The sequence below is a fragment of the Mesoplodon mirus genome, assembly GCF_964341445.2.
Source record: "Mesoplodon mirus genome assembly, chromosome: 5".
NCBI lineage: Eukaryota > Metazoa > Chordata > Mammalia > Artiodactyla > Ziphiidae > Mesoplodon > Mesoplodon mirus.
Window position 1 is genome coordinate 40469473 of NC_138980.1, and position 19023 is coordinate 40488495.

Below are 19023 nucleotides of genomic sequence, written 5' to 3' on the forward strand. Positions count from 1 at the left end.
GGCAGGGACGCTACACTGCCAGAGAGGAGGCAAGGCAGCCCCAAGCCGGAAAACTTTTATTTGCTGTACACTAAAAGGTCATCTCATGCTTTCACACCAGTCCACAGCCTGTGCTCCTGTGACTGCTCAGGCTCAGCTCTGGCTCTGCTGCTGTCGCTGGTGATTGTTTTCCTCTTCTTCCTGATCCTCGGGTGGGGTCAGGGGTGGCTCCTCCAGCCCTGAGGATGCCAGGAGCTCCCCGGAGGACCCTGACAAGCGGAAGACCACCGGGATGCGGGCCAGGGCTGGGTTGGTCTCCTGCAGGCCCTGGATCCACTTGGCCAGCGTGGCCTGGTCATGGGCACCCGCCATGCATATGGCGAAGACAGGGCCTTCCTCCACTGTCGGGAGAGACAGGCCCTCAGTTTGTGCAGTAGGGACTGGGGCAGCCCCCTCAAGCCCACACCCCTTCCAAGCCAAGGATGGGGGCTTTAAACTCCCTTTTGCCTTTTGTGTGTGTCCAAGCCTTTGCACATGCTCTGCCTAGCCTGCCTGTCCCACGCTTCACCTAGGTGACACCTCCTGGCTCAAGTTTCCACCAGGAAATCCTCCTGACTCCCACCTGAGGCTGAGTTGTGTGCTCCTCCCCTGGGACCCCAAGATGTAACTTGTCTGATCCACCGCTGGCCTGAAGGAAGGGACTGGGCCTGTCCTGGTCATGCCCAGTAGCCAGCACAGAGGTGCTCCATAAATGTTTGAAGGAGGAAATGACTGAGGGCTGACAGGTCTGGAGCCCCTGAACGGTGAGTTTTGTGCTTTCGTGGGGGGAGGTGGTGGTGGGGTGGTGTGTGTGTGTGTGTGTGTAACTGGAGTAGGTCTCAGCCTGGGCCCCATCCCTCGACTCCAGAGGTGGCACCCCATCCCGTGCAGTGTTCAGAATCCTACCCATCCCAGTTTTTACCTTCATTGATGTTAAACTCGTAGTCATCCCAGCTGCTCCTCCCGTAGGCCAGGTCTAGCTGCATGGGGTAGTAGAGGTTCCACTCCTCTGGAACCTCCTCCACTTCCTAACCCGGGGGCGGGGGGGAGGGGAGGTGCAGGCAGAGTCAGAGGCCCAGGATGTTGCAGCCACCTGCCGCCTCTCCCCCGGCCCCTGCCCTCCCATCCCCCCACCCCCCTCCCCACCTTTGAGCCAACTCACTCTTACCACCCCCGACTCCCGCTTTGGGTCCTCACCCTCTCCTCGGGGGGCAGCAAGTCAGCTCTGAGGATGTGGTAATAGACGCATTTGTCTCGAAGCCACAGGGAGAAGGGACCCTCAACGAAGATCGGGCGGGCTGGGTTGTGGTGGGCCAGGGCGGCCTGCTGATCAGGACTCTGGATTCCTGGTGTGGAGACACACATTCCCGGGGCGTCCTGGCTGAGGGGCTGTGCCCAGAGGCCCAGGGAGGCCACCCAGCAGGACTGCTAAGAACCCGGCGCTCGCTCCCTCCCTCCCTTCGCAGGACCTTACCTATGATGTGGGGCTCCGTGGGATCCGTGGCATCTGTGGAGTCTTTGGACAAAGGCATCTGCAAAGAAAGTTGGGGTGGAAGCTTGTGGCCCCACAGCCCCTACGGAGGAGCCCGGGAGAGAGAAATGGGGATTCCAGTGAATTCAGGGCCCCTCTTGGGTCTGTCTACTGGGCCTCCCACAATCACTCGAGCCCACCGCCTTCTTGCTTCTATCTAATTGGGTAAGAGCCACTGACCCTGGATATACTCACATGGAGGGAACCCTGGAGCTGGCCCACCTGCATTAAAATCCTGGCTCTGCCACTGTCCGCATGACCTTGGCTAAGTCACCGTGTGCCTCAGTTTCCCGAATTCAAAATGGGGGCAATAACAGCACTTAGTTGAGATGGTTCTAAAATGCTGAGAACGATGCCTGGCACGTGCTAAGTGCTCAGTGCATGTGAAATTTAAAAAAGGAAAAGAATTTCATGCAAACAGAATATGCCAGGAAGGAGACACAAGAAGCAAGTCACAGTGTTTGCCTCTGTGGACGGCAGGGAGGGAAAGAATAGCCTTTTGTAGCTTTCTAATTTTACACTCTGAAATGTGATTTTAAAAACTAAATGAGGGACTTCCTTGGTGGTCCAGTGGTTAAGACTTTGCCTTCCAGTGCAGGGGGTGTGAGTCGATACCTGGTTGGGGAGCTAAGATCCCACATGCCTTGCGGCCAAAGAATCAAAACATAAAACAGAAGCAATATTGTAACAAATTTAAGAAAGATTAAAAAAAATAATGGTACACATCAAAAAAAAAAGTCTTAAAAAAAAACAAAACAACTAAATGAGGGAATTCCCTGGTGGTCCAGTGGTTAGGACTCGACACTTTCACTGTGGTGGCCCAGATTCAATCCCTGGCTGGGGAACCAAGATCCTGCAAGCCAAGCAGCGTGGCTAAAAAACAAAAACCAAAACTAAATGAAATTCATTTTTGAAAAAAATGTGCATACTCTGACTGAAATACCTATGAGTGGACAACTGCTGGCACACATATCCTCCACCCTTTCAGGTTAAAAAGAATGGACTCCTTTGGGACTTCCCTGGCGGTCCAGTGGTTCAGACGTCGCCTTCCAATGCAGGGGGTATGGGTTCGATCCCTGGTCAGGGAACTAAAATCCCACATGCCTTGCGGCCAAAAAACCAAAACATAAAACAGAAGCGATACTGTAAGAAATTCAATAAAGACTTTAAAAATGGTCCACATCAAAAAAAAAAATCCAAAAATACTTAATTAAAAAAAAAGGGGCTCCCAGCCATATTATTAAGTGAGAACAGCAAAAGGCGAGGTGCAGAATATGTGTATGTATAATGCGCTGCCATTGGAGAAACATCTTTAAAAGTGTAGGTTTTGCTCCTGGGCCCTTTTACTGGACAATATATTTATACCGATTTTTCATTTCAAATTTAACACTATGGATTTTTTCTTTTTTTAACATTTTGATTGTATATCTTTTTCTCTCACAGTCAAAATCTTGGTTCCTATTACAAGTAATACACATGCTTATTTGACTTATCCATCAATATACATAAATGATTCTGATATTACAGCTGACCATAACGCTAGGGGATTAAGTTCAGGATTCTCAGAATGCAGGCCACTAAGGATGTCAGACAACAGTGACTCAGAATTTTTTTCTCTCAGTGGTTATGCTGTCAATTGGATATTTAGCCACATGTGTTTGTTTTCAACTTTGGCGGGTTCTTTCCCCTCTTTTTTGATTATATATATATATATATATATTTTTTTTTTTTTTTTTTTTTTTTTTTTGCAGTACGCGGGCCTCTCACTGTTGTGGCCTCTCCCGTTGCGGAGCACAGGCTCTGGACACGCAGACTCAGCGGCCATGGCTCACGGGCCCAGCCGCTTCGCGGCATGTGGGATCTTCCCAGACCGGGGCACGAACCCGTGTCCCCTGCATTGGCAGGCGGACTCTCAACCACTGCGCCACCAGGGAAGCCCTATATATATATTTGATAGTCTAAACATTTCCATAGTTTAGAAGCCAACCCATATTAAATAGATGTCTCCCTCCCATTCCTTTTCTCTCTACCCCCATCTCCTCTGCCCGCCCAGAGATGACCATTTTTACCCATATCTGACTTATCTTTGCATTACTTATTTTTAAAATTTTTTTATTTTTTGAGCACGCCGCCTGGCTTGCGTGATCTTAGTTCCCCGACCAGGGATTGAACCCGGGCCCTTGTCAGTGAGAGCTCTGAGTCCTAACCACTGGATCGCCAGGGAATTCCCTGCATTATTTATTCTTGTGAAAATAAACAAATAGATATATGCCTTTTTATTTCTCCTCCCTTCTCACACTTTAGGTGGCTTACTACACCACGTGCATGCCTCACCCTTTCACTTTTTTCACCAGTCTTTGATTGAGGTGCCACAGTGGACATGGACAAGTCTCTCGATGGATACTTGGATTGTTCCCATGCTAAATCTAGGTGGTGTCAAACAACAAGGTCCTACTGTATAGCACAGGGAACTATATTCAAGATCTTGTAATAAAGTATAATGGAAAAGAATCTGAAAAAATATGTATGTATACATATATATATATATATATATATATATATATATATAACTGAATCACTTTGCTGTACACCAGAAACTAACACAACATTTAAAATCAACTATACTTCAATAAAGTTTTTTAAAAAATCTAGGTGGTGTAGGTGATCATTTTACCATGTTTTCAACCCTTCTGTATGCACTTTTAATAATGAAATGGGAAAAAAGGGATATTTAAATACAAAGGATATATATGCAAAAAATAAAGTATACATCTGCATGCAAATGCATAAATCTCTTGGGAAGGAGGCATGGAAGTGGTCACCTCTGGGGAAGTAGCCTGGGGGCTAAAGGGTCAGGGTACGAGAGGGGAACTCTTCACTGTGTGTTCTTGTGTACCGTTTGGCTTTTTTTTTTTTCCCGCTGCACCGCATGGGCTTGCAGAATCTTAGTTCTCCGACCAGGGATCGAACCCATGCAGTTCCCTGTTTGGCTTTTTAATACATTACTCTTTTTGGGGGGGGGGGTGGCGGTGTGCCGCCCGACTTGTGGAATCTTAGTTCCCTGACCAGGGATGGAACCCAGGCCCTCCGTAGTGAAAGCGCAGAGTCCTAACCACTGGACCACCAGGGAATTCCTTTTAATGCATTACTTTAAAAAACAAAGAAATGAGTTAAAAACTGCACTTCCTCTGCAATATGTTCTCTCACTGGGACACCGCATCACCACTCTCCTAGCCCCTCTGTCCTCTTCGCCTTGCCCCCAATCCAACACCATCCACACGGCCCCCAAGGGGCGCTTTCAAAAGCGCAAATCCTTCCAGAAACTTGACTTGCACCCTAACCCTCCTCTTCTTAAAACCTCCCCGTGGCCCTCTCATCACTAACCCGGTGTCCTACATGCCTCTTCTCTCTCACCCCAACTCCCTGCTCCGGCCAAAGGAAGCCCTTTCAGCATCTCCAGCCACTCCCAGCCACACTCGAGCCCTGGCCCATGCTGCTCCCTCTGCCTGGAATGCTCTCCTCACCTCTTCTGTTCTGCCTGCGCCCAGCTCACCCTCACCTCCTCCAGGAAGCCCTCCCTGCTCCCTTTTGGGCTCCTGCAGCCCCCAGGGCTTCTCCATCTCCAAACCAGCAGTTCTGAGGGAAACCATTAACTGGGGTCTGCCTCTAGGACCAGACGACAAGTGCTGTGAGGGGCTCTCTTCTGGTCCCCCGTGTGGCCCGGCATGAGTGGGACCCCCAGGATATGGGGAATATTTCATTTAGTCATTCGACAAGCAGCTGTGGAATGTCCGCTTTGTGCCAGAACCTGTGCTGGGCCTTGGGAGACACAGGTGAAACTGAGTCACGGGGAACCAGGCTCAACCAGGGTGGTCAGGAAAGAGGTCCTGACGAAAGGTCGGTGGAACTCAGACCTGAAGGAAGTGAAGTCCCGGAGGAAGGGTGTTCCTGGCAGAGGGAACAGCAAGCACAAAGGCCTCAGGAGGGAGCTGCCACAGACTGCTCAAGGAACAGAAAGCCACGTCCGGAATACAGTGAATGTGGGGAGAGGGGCCGAGGTCAGAGGTCAAGCTGTGCCAAGGGCCCTGGACTCTAGCGGAGGCTCTGCCAGCGAATCACGGCCTGTCTCACCACAATCACTTGGGCTTACTAAAGGGGGCCCTGCCCCAGAGGCGGCCGAGGATGTGGACGGGGTGGATACCTGATAGACGGTGACCCTGGCACTGAGGTCGGGCTCCATGTGCCGCAGGGCCAAACTGGCCAGGTCCACTGGGTCCTTGGGCAGGTCCCGGGGCACGGGGAAGGGGTTGATATTCTTGAAGCGGGTGAACCACAGCTTCATGCGCACAAACTTGAGCATGGGGTAGCTTTTGCGTCCAAATATCTGAATGAGCAGGAACTCCGTCTCCTTGTTGGGCATCACCCCTGTGCCAGGCAGATGGAGGCTGAGCCTCAGGGAGGGAGCAGAAGAGGGAAGGGATGATGGGAGACAGAGATGAGCAAGAGATGGGGGTGGGCGCGCAGAGGACGAAGCCAGACAGAGAGAGAGGAGAGGAGTCAGAGCCAAGGAGCCATGGAGGGCCCCGAGACCCTGGAGAGGGAGGTGGCCCCCGCCCCCGCCTGAGCTGGCCTGCTGGCCTCACCGTGGTTCTCCATCTGCTCCAGGACAGCGATCCCGCACTCCTGCTGCCGTGGGTAGTGGAGGAAGATGCTGTGGAAGATGTTGCGAGGCCGGAAGACCTCCTTGGGGAAGATGTCAAGCAGCAGGTTGTAGACAGCCAGGTCCCGCTCGACACCATACTCCCGCATCTTGCGCAGGGCCAGGTAGATGAATTCGACGTGGCCCCGCTTGTGCACGTTGTACTGCGTAAAGTTCTGCACCGCCTGCACGAAGCTCGCCTTGTCCCGCACCCCATCTGGCGCCTGCCTAAACAGCTCCTCGTGGGGTGCCAGGGCCTTGACCGGCCCCCTCGGGGGTTCGGGTGGGCGTGGGACCAGCGACGAGTCAGGGTTGTGGGCGGCTGTGCTGCAGTGGAGGCCCCGCAGGGCCTGGGGCGGCACCTGCGGATAGAGAACCACTGCTGGAATGTGGGTCTCCCAGTGCCCCCGGGGGGACTGCCGCACTGGCTCTTTGCTCAGAAAGGTGCCAGCAGGCCTCCCTAAGGGCCTCTGAAGCAGTGTGGTGCGCGGGTTACAGACCCATGATCAGGCACCATCACAAAGTGTGAGAGAGCAATGGTAGCGCCCCGACGGAGGCAATGTTCACCACGACGACAAACACACACCCTCTGACGCAGCAATCCTGCATCTGGTATTTAAATCGGATAGTTCTAAAAGCACCTGCACCAAATGACTTTTGTGCATCTGCTGCGTCAGTGGAAATGGCCCAAATGTGCATCGGCGAGGAAATAACTTAGCAAATGGCCAAGAACCCGGACAAGGAGCACCTACCGCTGTAAGGCACACTGAGGAAGTCTTGTGTGACTGGAGTGAGCCCCAAGGTATATCATTAAATGAAAAAAAAGCAAGGTATGAAACAGTGTGTACAGTAGCTTCCCATTTGTGTAAAAAAAAAAGAAAACAACAGCTTATATATAGTTGGTCCTCATTATTTGCGAATTCCATGTTTGCAAATTTGCCTACTTGCTAAAATTCATTTATACTCCCAAAGCCAATACTCTTGGCACTTTCTGGCCATTTGCAGACACGTGCAGGGGGGTGGAAAGTTGAGTTGCCCAGCGCCTATATTTCCAGCTGAGATGGAACAAGGCAATGCTCGGCCTTCTTGTATCAGCCCCCATGCTGTCAACAAGTGTCCTTTTATTTTATATTGTATTATTTTATTTTATTTTTTGGCCGTGCTGCATGTCTTGCGGGAACTAGTTCCCCAACCAGGGATCGAACCTGGGTTCCCGGCAGTGAAAGCACTGAGTCCTAACCGCTCGACTGCCAGGGAATTCCCAACAAGTGGGAATTTATTACTATTTTAAAATTTTTGGCTGTGTTGGGTCTTCGTTGCTGTGCGTGGGCTTTCTCTAGTTGTGGCGAGCGGGTGCTACTCTTTGTTGAGGTGTGCAGGCTTCTCATTGCAGTGGCTTCTCTTGTTGCGGAGCACGGGCTCTAGGCATGTGGGCTTCAGTAGTTGTGGCTCACGGGCTCTAGAATGCAAGCTCAGTAGTTGTGGCGCACGGGCTTAGTTGCTCCGCAACATGTGGGATCTTGCAGGACTGGGGCATGAACCTGTGTCCTCTGCATCGGCAGGCGGACTCTCAACCACTGCGCCACCAGGGAAGCCCTGTTTTCTGCATCTTTTTTGTTGATTTGTGGTTGAAAAGGACCCCTAAGCCTGCCTAGTGTTCCTACGTGCAAGAAAGCCCTGCTGTTCCTTAAAGAAGATACATGTGGTAGGTAAGCTCAGGCATGAGTTATAGTGCTGTTGGCCATGAGTTCAATGTTAATGAATCAAAAATCTATATTAAATAGAATGTCTTGGGCTTCCCTGGCGGCGCAGTGGTTGGGAGTGCGCCTGCCGATGCAGGGGACACGGGTTTGTGTCCCGGTCCGGGAGGATCCCACATGCCGCGGAGCGGCTGGGCCCGTGAGCCATGGCCACTGAACCTGTGTGTCCGGAGCCTGTGCTCCGCAACGGGAGAGGCCACAGCAGTGAGAGGCCTGCGTACTTCAAAAAAAAAAAAAGAAAAAAGAAAAAAGAATGTCTTTTTTTTTTTTTTTTTCGGTACGCGGGCCTCTCACTGTTGTGGCCTCTCCCGTTGCAGAGCACAGGCTCCGGACGCGCAGGCTCAGTGGCCATGGCTGACGGGCCCAGCCGCTCCGTGGCAGGTGGGATCCTCCCGGACCGGGGCACAAACCCGTGCCCCCTGCATCGGCAGGCGGACTCTCAACCACTGCGCTACCAGGGAAGCCCAAAAGAATGTCTTTAAACAGAAACACACATACAACAAGGTTATGATTAACTGGTTGATGAAAATGTTATGACCTGAGGCTCACAGGGACCCTATCCCGTATCTCCCCTGGCAGCAATGGTTTGGTATTCGCTAATTCAGCGTATGCAGTGACTTTCTAGAATGTTACTATAAATAATGAGAATCGACTGTATGGATACATATATTTTGCTTTTGTGAAAAACATCTCTGGAAGGAAGTACAATAAGTGGGCAACATCTTGCCTCTAGAGAAGGGAGCTAAGCGGTGGCCAGGCAAGAGAGAGAGAGACCCTTGTCACAGTATAGCCTCAGAACTTTTTGAATTTTGAACTATACTGTCTGCTGTAATTACCTATTTAAAAGATAGATTTCAAAAACTGAGTTGAGGGAATTCCCTTGCAATTCAGTAGTTAGGACTCCATGCTTTCAATGCTGAGGGCCTAGGTTCAATCCATGGTCAGGGAACTAAGATCCCACAAGCCGCGTGGCATGGCCAAAAAAAAAAAAAAAAAAAAAAAAAATTGAGTTGAAAAAAGAAAATGCAGATTCTGGAGTCAGCAGGAGCCTCGGCTTGACTGTCCTCCACCCGGTGATACCCACATCCCACTCTACTGCTCAGGCCTCTCTCCCCATCTATTATGATTGTACCTCCCTTGGGTCAAGGAGATCTTGTTCCCCAGAGTGGGGAGTGCATGCTGCTGGGAGCAGGTCAGATCCCTCTAGAACAGAAGTTGGCAAACTACAGTCTGTGGGGCAAATCCAATCAGCTGCCTGCTTTTGTCAATAAAGTTTTATTGGAACACAGCCATATGCCTTCATTATGTCTGGTCTGGGGCTGGTTTGTGCTGCAGTGGCAGAGTTGAGTAGTTGTGACAGAGACCACATGGCCTACAAAGCCAAAAGCATTTACTGTCCTACCCTTTACAAAAAAGTTTGCCAACCCCTGCTCTAGATGGTACCCTAATAGATTTATTTTCATTTAAATTGAATGTTTAAATTAGAATGGTTATACATAAGGCATCTTTTCAAATATATGGCTAATAAGAGCTAACATTTACAGAATATTTTTTCTTTTTTTTTTGGCTGGGCTGTGTGGCTTGAGGGATCTCAGTTCCCCTACCAGGGATGGAACCTGGGCCCCCTGCAGTGGGAACGCAGAGTCCTAACCACTGGACCACCAGGGAAGTCCCTTATGGAATATTCTTATGTTCCAGGCATTGTTGAGCACTTTCTGAGAGTGAGGCTCATTTACTCTTCTCAACTGTCCATTGAAGGAGTGCCTCTTCGTGTACCCATTTTAGAGATGAGGAAACTGAGGCCCTGGGAGATGAAACAAGATGCCTGGTGCCACACAGCAGCAAAGCAGCAGAGCTGAGATTGGAGCCCTCTGTTCTGCTGCACCCAATAACCATCCCAATATCCTGCTTAGGTAAGGAGATGTTTTTTTAAAAAAAGGCATTCAGTTAAAGTGAAAGTGTGGAACTTCCCTGGTGGCGCAGTGGTTAAGAATCCGCCTGCCAATGCAGGGGACACGGGTTCGAGCCCTGGTCCGGGAAGATCCCACATGCTGCAGAGCAACTAAGCCCGTGTGACACAACTACTGAGCCTGAGCTCTAGAGCCCGTGAGCCACAACTACTGAGCCTGTATGCCACAACTACTGAAGCCCACGCACCTAGAGCCAGTGCTCCGCAACAAAGAGAAGCCACCGCAATGAAGAGTAGCCCCCAATCACTGCAACTAGAGAAAGCCTGTGCGCACCAATGAAGACCCAATGCAGCCAAAAATAAATAAATAAATAAATAAATGTATATTAAAAATAAATAAATAAAGTGAAAGTGTAGGCAACTAATACTACAGGTGGTATGTGCATAGGGCAGAAAGCAGAAAGGAAGCTCTAGAATGCTCCAAAGAAGGGGAGACACCACAAATGAGATAATGCAAATGAAATGCATAGCACAGGGCCTGGCCCAGAGGAAGTGCTCAGTGAGGGAGCTATTAATATTGTCACCATCATCACCATCCTTGTTATAATTTATGGCCGTTGATCAGCCTAGTCACTTAGGGTAAAGGAATGAAATTCAATTCACATCTTTACAAGTGAATACAGGAGTCACCCAGAGTCACCACCCAAATCTACTTAGCTCAGACCTTCTTGATTTCAAATTCAAGCCCCTCACTCATGGGGGCACCAACACTTCTTAAAAGGAGAAGAGACATTCAACTGGCCCTCAGAGCAGACAGGCCAGCCCAGACCCCCCCACCCCCACCCCCGCCACCTGGAGCTGGCTTCACTGGGAGGGCTTGTGAGCAAATCCCAGGCCTGCCTGCCTCTCTGCACCCCATGACTGGCAGTTACCTGAGAGAAGGGGGCTCCAGTGAGGGCAGTGCTGCAGATACCTCCCCAGCCCCGAGAGAGGCCCCGGGCCAGCAGGATGGCTTGGGCCCAGCTCATGCCTTTGCCGGTTGGACAACCACCTAGGAAGAGAGAAGAAAGAGCATCAGCCTGGTACCCCACCTGCTAAAGGCAATGGGACCCCTCTCTTGGGCAGAGGTCACATCCCAGACTTCATGGCTAACTCACCAGCTCCACTGGTCTCCTCATGCACAAGGTGGAGCAGCAGTGACTGTTACAATCAAGGGTCCCTGTTCTTCTGGGCCAAACCCTTCACTATCTTGAGGAATTTGCTCCTGCATTCGTCCCCCTCTCTACCAGATCATTCTGTTTTGTTTAACAGCTTTATTTGTGTACCATACAGTTGAACCTAAGTACAAAATTCAATGTGTTTTCAGTAGTTGACCCTTGAACAACACTGGTTTAACTGCATGGGTCCACTTACACGCTGATTTTTTTTCAGTAAATATGTACTACAGTACTACATGACATGTGGTTGGTTGAATCTAAGGATGTGGAACCGTGGATATGAAGGGCGGACTATAAAGTTATATTTGGATTTTTAACTGTGAGGAGGGTTGGCACCCCTAACCCCTACATTGTTCGAGGGTCAACTGTATATTCACAGAATTGTGCAACCACCACTAAATCTAATTTTAGAACACTTTTGTCACCCCCCCCCAAAAAACACCTATACCCATTAGCAGTCCCTCTATTTCCCCTCACCCTCAACCCTAGGCAACCCCTAATCTAGTGTCTATAAATTTGCCTACTCTGGGAATTTCATATAAATGGAATCATATAATATGGGCTCTTTTGTGACTGCCTTCTTTCACTTAACATGTTTTCAAGGTTTATCCACGTTGTAATATGTATCAGACTTCATTCCTTTTAATTGCCAATAATTTTTCATTATATGGGTGTAACCATATTTTATTTATCCATTCAATTGATGAACACTTGCAGTTCTTCCTACTTTTTGACTATATGACTATTGCTGCTATGAACACTTGTGTAGCTTTTGTATGAACACATGTTTACACTTCTCTTGGGTATATACTTAGAAATCAAATTGCTGGGACATATAGTAACTCTGTGTTTAATCGTTTGAGAAACTGCCAAAGTGTTTTCCGAAGTGGCTGCACCACTTTACATCCCCACCAGCAATGTATGAGTTCCAATTTTTCTGCATTCTTGCCAATACTTGCTGTTGTCTTTCTTTTTGATTACAGACATCCTAATGGGTGTGAAGTGGTATCTCATTGTGGTTCCGATTTGCATTTCCCTAAAAGTTGATGATGATGAGCATCTTTTCATGGGCTTATTGGCCATTGTGTATCTTCTTCAGAGAAATGTCTATTTAGATCCTTTGTCCATTTAAAAATTAGGTTATTTATCTTTTTATTATTGAGTTATTTATATATTCTGGATACTAGAAGCTTATGATTTACAAATACTTTCATTCTTTGAATTGTCTTTCACTTTCTTGATGTTATTGTTTGCAGCACAAATGTTTAATTCCAGTGAAATCCAATTTCTGTTTTACTTTTGTAGCTGTGCTTTTGATGTTTTATCTAAGAAACCATTGCCTGACCCAAGGTCATGAAGATTTACTCCTATGTTTTCTTCTAGAAGTTTTGTTTGTTTGTTTTGGCCACACCTCGTGGCTTGTGGGGATCTTAGTTGCCCCACCAGGGATGGAATCCGTGCCCCCTGCAGTGGAAGCTCAGAGTCCTAACCACTGGACCACCAGGGAATTCCCCTCTGATCCATTCTGAATTAATCTTTGCGAATGGTGTGAGGAAGGGGTTCATTTCATGTAGATATCCAGTTGTCCTAGTACTATTTGTTGAAGAGACTATTTTTTTTTCTCCTTGTCACTCTTGTTGAAAATCAATTGACCATAAATGTAAGGGTGTACTTTTGGGCTCTCAATTTAATTCTCTTGATCTATGTGTTGAGCCTTATGCCAATACCACACTGTTGTGATTATTGTAGCTTGTAGGTTCTGAAATTGGGAAGTGTTAAGTCCTCCTATTTTGTTCTTCTTTTACAGTATTATTTGGCTATTCTGGATCCCTCACTATTACATATAAATTTTAGAATCAGCTGTCAATTTCTGGAAAAAATCCAGCTGGGATTCTGGTAGGGATTGTGTTGAATCTGTAGAACAGTTTGGGAAATATTGGTATCTTAATAATATTGTCTTCTGATCCATGAACATGGGATACCTCTCCATTAATTTAGATCTTCTTTAATTTCTGTCAATGATGTTTTACAGTTTTCAGTGTAGAAGTCCTTTACTTCTTTTGTTAAATTTATTTGTAAGTATCTTATTCTTTATGAAGCTATTGTATAATTTCATTTTCACATTGTTCATTGCTAGTGTACAGAAACACAATTTATTTTTATGTGTTGATCTTGTATCTTGCAACCCTGCTGAACTTGCATTAGTCCTAATCGTTTTTTTTTTTAAATTGAATTCCCTGAGATTTTCTACATACAAGATCATGTCACCTGCAAACAGAGTTAGTTTTACCTCTTCCTGTCTAATCTGGATGCCTTTTATTTCTTTTTTTTGCCCAAGTGTCCTTGCTGGACCTCCAGTACAGTGTTGAATAGAAGTGGCCAGGGTGCACATCCTTGTCTTGTTCCTGATCTTAGTGGGGAAAGCATCCAGTCTTTCATCATTAAATACAATGTCAGCTGTGGGTTTTTCACAGATGACCTATCAGGTTGAGGAAATTCCTTTCCATTGCTAGATGCTGAGTATTTTTATAAGAAAGGGCATCAGATTTTGTCAAATGCTTTTTTTTTGCTTCTATCAAACTAATCATGTGGTTTTTGTCCTTTAATCTATTAATATGGTACATTACATTAACTGATTTTCAAATGTTAAACTCGTATTGCATTCCTCGGGCAAATTCCACTTGGTCATGGTGTATAATTCTTTTTATATGTTGCTAAAATTGGTTTGCTAGCATTTTGTTGAGGATTTTTGTATCCATGTTCATAAGAGATATTGGTCTGTAGTTTTCGTTTCTTGTCGTGTCTGTTTGGTTTAGTTTCGGGGTAATGTTGGCCTCATAAAATGAGTTGGGAAGTATTTGGATCACTCTTATTACCGTTTAAACTTTCTCTAGCATCTTCTTCCGCCTCTGCTCCACATCTCTGCTCCATTTATAGCACAGCTTCTCCCAAGAGATGTCTACATGCTGTGTTCCCTCCTCGCTCTCTCCAACTTTGCTGCTGCCCCAACCACTCCACTGACACCTCTCCTGTAAAGACTCCTTGTGTCTTCTACATTTAACAAAGCCAGTGGTTATTTCTTTGGCTCATTTTGCTCAATTTCTCAGAAGGATTTGGCATAGGTGAGGTCCTCCTCCCACCTTGACACTCTTGATTTTCTTCCTAGCACCCAGGTCTATTTCCCAACCATTCAGTAAGACCTGCTTCCTTCTCTAAAGTTTGCAATGTTTGCAAACTTGAATTTGCAGATGAATCACCAAAGATCTTGTTAAAATGCAGATTCTGATTCAGTGGGTCTGGGGTGGAGCCAAAGACCATACCTCTAACAAACTTCCAAGTGTTGCTGATGCTGCTAGTCTGGAGACCACATTTTGAGTAATAAGGCTGCAAAGAGTCCCACGTTCTGAATTTATCTGTCTGCTACCCTAAGGCATCATTCAGCTTCCAAGAGAGGTTCCTCTCCTCTCTGTTTTCCTGTAGGCAGCTCTAATGGTTCTTAAACTTTGTTCATATTAGAATTATCTAGGGAGCTTTAAAAATCCCCTTGTCCAGGCCATACCCCAGATATACTGAATCAAAATATCTAGAGGCATGGCCCAGGTATCAGCATTTTTTTTTTTTGCGGTACGCAGGCCTCTCACTGCTGTGGCCTCTCCCGTTGTGGAGCACAGGCTCCGGACATGCAGGCTCAGTGGCCATGGCTCACGGGCCTAGCCGCTCCGCGGCATGTGGGATCTTCCCGGACCGGGGCATGAACCCATGTCCCCAGCATCAGCAGGCGGACTCTCAACCACTGCGCCACCAGGGAAGCCCCAGGTATCAGCATTTTAAAGCACTCCAATGACTGTAACATGCAGCTGAGATTAAGACGTTAATCTAAACCTTTGCTATTCAAAGTGTGTCCCAGGGACCAGCTGCATTGGTTATTATCATCTGTGAGCTTATTAGAAATGCAAAATCTCAGCCCTAACCCAGACCTGCTGAATCAGAATCTGCATTTTAACAAAAGTCCAGGTTTCTCCTCTGTGTGTTAAAGTCTGAGAAATGATGATCTATGCCCTGAGCTCCAGCCTCCATACCTAAATGCCACTTTGATGTATTCCCCAGCCATCTCAAACTTATGTTGCTCCAAATTATATCCCTGCTGAAACTTGTTCCTCCTCATCCTAGCCAATGACATCACCATTCCTAGTCATTCAGACCACAAACCTGGGAATTCTGAGTCCACTGTGTCCCTCACTCCCCCATCCAATCCATCAGCTACTGCTGTTGACTGCTTCCAAATCCACCTCAAATGCATCTATTTCTCTCCATCCGCAGGCCACCACTCCAGTCCATGATCTCTTTCCACCTACCCAGCCTCACACTTCTTTCCTTACCTGCCTCCACTCAATTCTCCCCCCAGTGGTCAGAGGGAGCTTTTTAAATGTAAACTAAATTCAGTGTTCTCTGCCTAAAATCACTAATGTTATATCACACAAGATAAAATCAGACAGGGTCCGCCCCTCCAAACTCAACTCTTAGTACTGGCAGCTCCAGCTACACCGTTTCTTAAACAAAATGACTTTATTCTAGTCTCAGAGCCTTTGAACTTGCTTCTCCTTCTGTAAATTTCTCGGCCGCCCCACCCCGCCCCCATCAGTCCAGAGCTGTCTCTGGTCATTCAGGTCTACAGTCAAATAAGAAGCCTTCCCTGACCACCGCCCCACTCCCAATCTAAAGTCCCATCACCCTGATGAATGCATTTTTAGCAATTATTAGCATCTGAAATCACATGTTTCATTTACTTCTGATTTGTTCAATGTCTGGCTTCCCGGGGAGCTCGGGGATTTTTGTGTCCCTTATTGCTGCGTCTCCAGGACCTGGGACAGTACCTGGTATATGGTGGGTACCCAGCAAGTATCAGTTAATGGGAAGAGCTAAATTTCTACAAAACTTCTAAAAATCTTAATCCCTAGGCAGGGTGTACCTACAGCAGCTCTGAGGCTGGCTGCCAGGATTTTGAGTCCCTTCGGAGAAAGGGACAGACGCGGGGTCGAATTCCAGCCTAGCTGCTGACTTGCGGCGTGACCTTGGGAGAAGGCTTTAACCTCTCTGAGCCTCAGCTGTCTCATCTGAAAAATTAGAGATTAGGGATGTGGGGAGGCGGGTACAGAGAGGGCGGCTTTTTCCGCCACATCCCCGCCCCGTACCCGGAAAGGTCACGGTGCCCTGGCCCTGCAGCCGCGGCCCTCCGGGGCCGCCCTTCCGCACTGCCAGCACAGAACGGGCCGCCCCGGGGCCCAGATGTTCGCGCTTGCCTCCCCACGCGCGACCTACCTACTCACGCGGCTGGCCGCGGAATCCCGGCCGGTCCTACCCTGCCGCTGGGCGCCGCCATGTTGCACTATCCGGGTCACGGGCCGCCAAGGAGACAGCAAATCAAGAACACCAGTTTCGAGAGGTCCCTCCCCCAAGAGAGGAGCACCAATAGGAAGGCGGCAAGGCCTTGGTCCCGCCTCTTAATGTGCCAGGCCCCGCCCGCAATGAGGCAAGCGGCACCTCCTACCTAGGAATTAAGGAGTTTTGGTCCGGGAAGGAGTGAGTTAGTGCCCCATTCCCGGGCTGGGAGGCTGGACTTGGGGTGGGTGGGTGGGGCCTGTGAATCCAACTGGCAGCCCCAGTTTTCCCACCTGAAATGTGGGAATGAAATATTAAAGGTGGAAGTGATGTGGATTCCTTCATTTGTTCAACAAACATTTGAGCCAGGTGCTGAGGATTGAACACTAACATTAGGGAAGGTGGCAGGCTCTGCTAATCTAGCTTCATGGGTCTGGGCTAGTGCTTAAACCATCTGTGCATCGATTGTCTCAACCCTGCGGGGGCGGGGCTTGAGGGGCGGGGCCACGCGGAAGAGAGGGGCGGGGCCTAATTTGCCTTGTCCCCTCCACAGGTGTGTAGCCATCCTCCTCTCCCTGGCCATCATCAGTACCCTTTGCTGGTACAACCTGCTCTCTGTAGAGACAATCAACATCAACCTCACTCTGTAAGGGTCAGCTGGGCCCAAGTGGACATTCTCCACTTCACCCCTATTCCATGCTCCTGTAGGGGTGGGGAGTCGGCAGCATGGGGAAAGGGGGTGGACACTGCTGAGGATGTCCAGAGGAGGGAGATATCCCTCCAGGAAGGTTCTCTGAGTGAGGCTGGCCCAGCTAAGGAGCCTCATGGGCCAGCCCACTGTCTGTCTCTACCTCAGCCCAGGCAGAGCCCAGACCTGGGCCTTGACCCCTCCATGCCAGACCCCCAGCTGCCCTGTCCAGAGATGTCCAGAGTGGGGGTCCAGTGGTGCCCCCACTCCTCCCATCCCATGGACTGTGGCTGATGACTCTGGTGACCTGCTCTGTGTAGATGGGATCCAGCTGCGTGCGACTGGGGGTCACATTCCCTCAATCCCCTGTCCACTTCTGAGCCCTGCTCCCTTCAGACCTGGTGGTGATTCTCCACAACAAAGATCACTTGTTCCCGTGTTACCATGCAGTTTCTCTCTTTGGCTTCTCCTCCTTCTATAAAGACCCTTGGAGACACCACCTTTCCCACTACTCTGCCCGCATGCTTTGAACATCTCCTGTGGGCTTGGTTACCATAAGCTCCAAGAGGACAGGGAGATTTTGGTTGTTTGTTTGGTGTGATGTCCCCAGCATTAGGGATGGAGCCTGGAACATGGGAAGTGCTTAATAGATGTTAGCTACAAAAATGAGTAAACGAATGGGTGAATGCTCCTGAAGTTCACCCGAACCTTTAAAGCCTGCAAACGGTCCCTTGTGACAGCCCCATGTGACTGCCTTCGGCATGCCCGACTAATTTACCTTGCCACTGCCTTCGCCCCTCTTTCTCCAGCCCCGGGACAGGCTGCATTACCTTGTAGAATTCTATGCCCATCTGTCTGTGTCTGTGTCTGTCACAGCCTTTTGTCAATTTTGGGCACTTGGGTCTGGAGGGCATGTGAGGGTCTTCCTGCTTCTCTCTTGCATTCACCTTCCTCTCCTTCACTCCTGATTCCCCCCCACCTTCTCCTGTCCACAGTTGGTTCCTGAGTATGGTGAGCTGCCCCCAAAGCTCACCAGTGGCCTTGATGGTGTGGCCATGGCTGGAGTCTATATAGCTGGCATCACTGTGATACGGTTCTAAAATTCGAGGGGTGATGACCTTGGCTATTGCTGGTCCTGGACATCCTAAACATTCTACGGATATACGGCATCCTGTCCGGGGCCTGAGGCTGGGGAGCCATCTCAGAGTACCCCAGAGCAGAGTGTGGGAAGGGATTGAAGCAATCTGGAAGAGCTTCCCTCAATCCTGCTGCAGCCTCAGACCCAGGGCCAAAATAAGGGAAGCTGGGCATAGGATCCTGAGGCTGTGCCCACCCCATCACGAGAAGGCTCAGAGTCACTCAACAAGCACTTATTGAGGGAATTCCCTGGCGGTCCAGTGGTTAGGACTCCACGCTTTCACTGCCAAGGGCCCAGGCTCAATCCTTGGTCGGGGAATTTAGATTCCACAAGCTGGGTGGTGTGGCAAAAAAACAAAACAAAACAAGCAAACAAACAAACAATCACACACACACACAGAAAACACAAGCATTTGTTGAGAGCCTCCTTTGTAGCAGGCACCGTTCTAAGTGTTGACGAAAAGCAGTAAGCAAAAAAAAAAAAAAGATTTCTGACCTGGGGGAGCTGGCATGCTCGTGGAGGAGATGGAAAAAAGACCCATGTTCTTTTCTTTTCTTTTTTTAAAATAAATAAATAAATAAATATTTATTTATTTGTTTGTTTTTATTTTTGGCTGTGTTGGGTCTTCTTTACTGCACGCGGGTTTTTGGCGAGCGGCGGCTACTCTTTGTTGCAGTGTGCAGG

General features: G+C 48.7%; 2 protein-coding genes across 3 annotated transcripts in view; one reads left to right on the top strand and one right to left on the bottom strand.

Moving 5' to 3' along the window:
• PRKCSH (PRKCSH beta subunit of glucosidase II) overlaps positions 1 to 19023 on the top strand; it is a 124243-nt gene that overhangs the window by 49958 nt on the left and 55262 nt on the right. The gene's annotated exons all lie outside the window — the stretch shown is intronic.
• ECSIT (ECSIT signaling integrator) lies at positions 42 to 16529 on the bottom strand. Of its 2 annotated transcripts, none has more exons than XM_082620403.1 (8): positions 16454 to 16529; positions 10850 to 10968; positions 6193 to 6610; positions 5751 to 5974; positions 1493 to 1550; positions 1216 to 1364; positions 941 to 1046; positions 42 to 380 (listed from the first exon to the last, which is right to left on the bottom strand). In XM_082620403.1, exons 2-8 carry the CDS (start codon positions 10943 to 10945, stop codon positions 133 to 135), a joined length of 1299 nt encoding a protein of 432 aa, XP_082476529.1. In that variant the 5' UTR covers positions 10946 to 10968; positions 16454 to 16529; the 3' UTR covers positions 42 to 132. The 2 variants fall into 2 exon arrangements, with proteins under 2 accessions (XP_082476529.1, XP_082476528.1); XM_082620402.1 differs by having other exon boundaries at positions 1493 to 1592.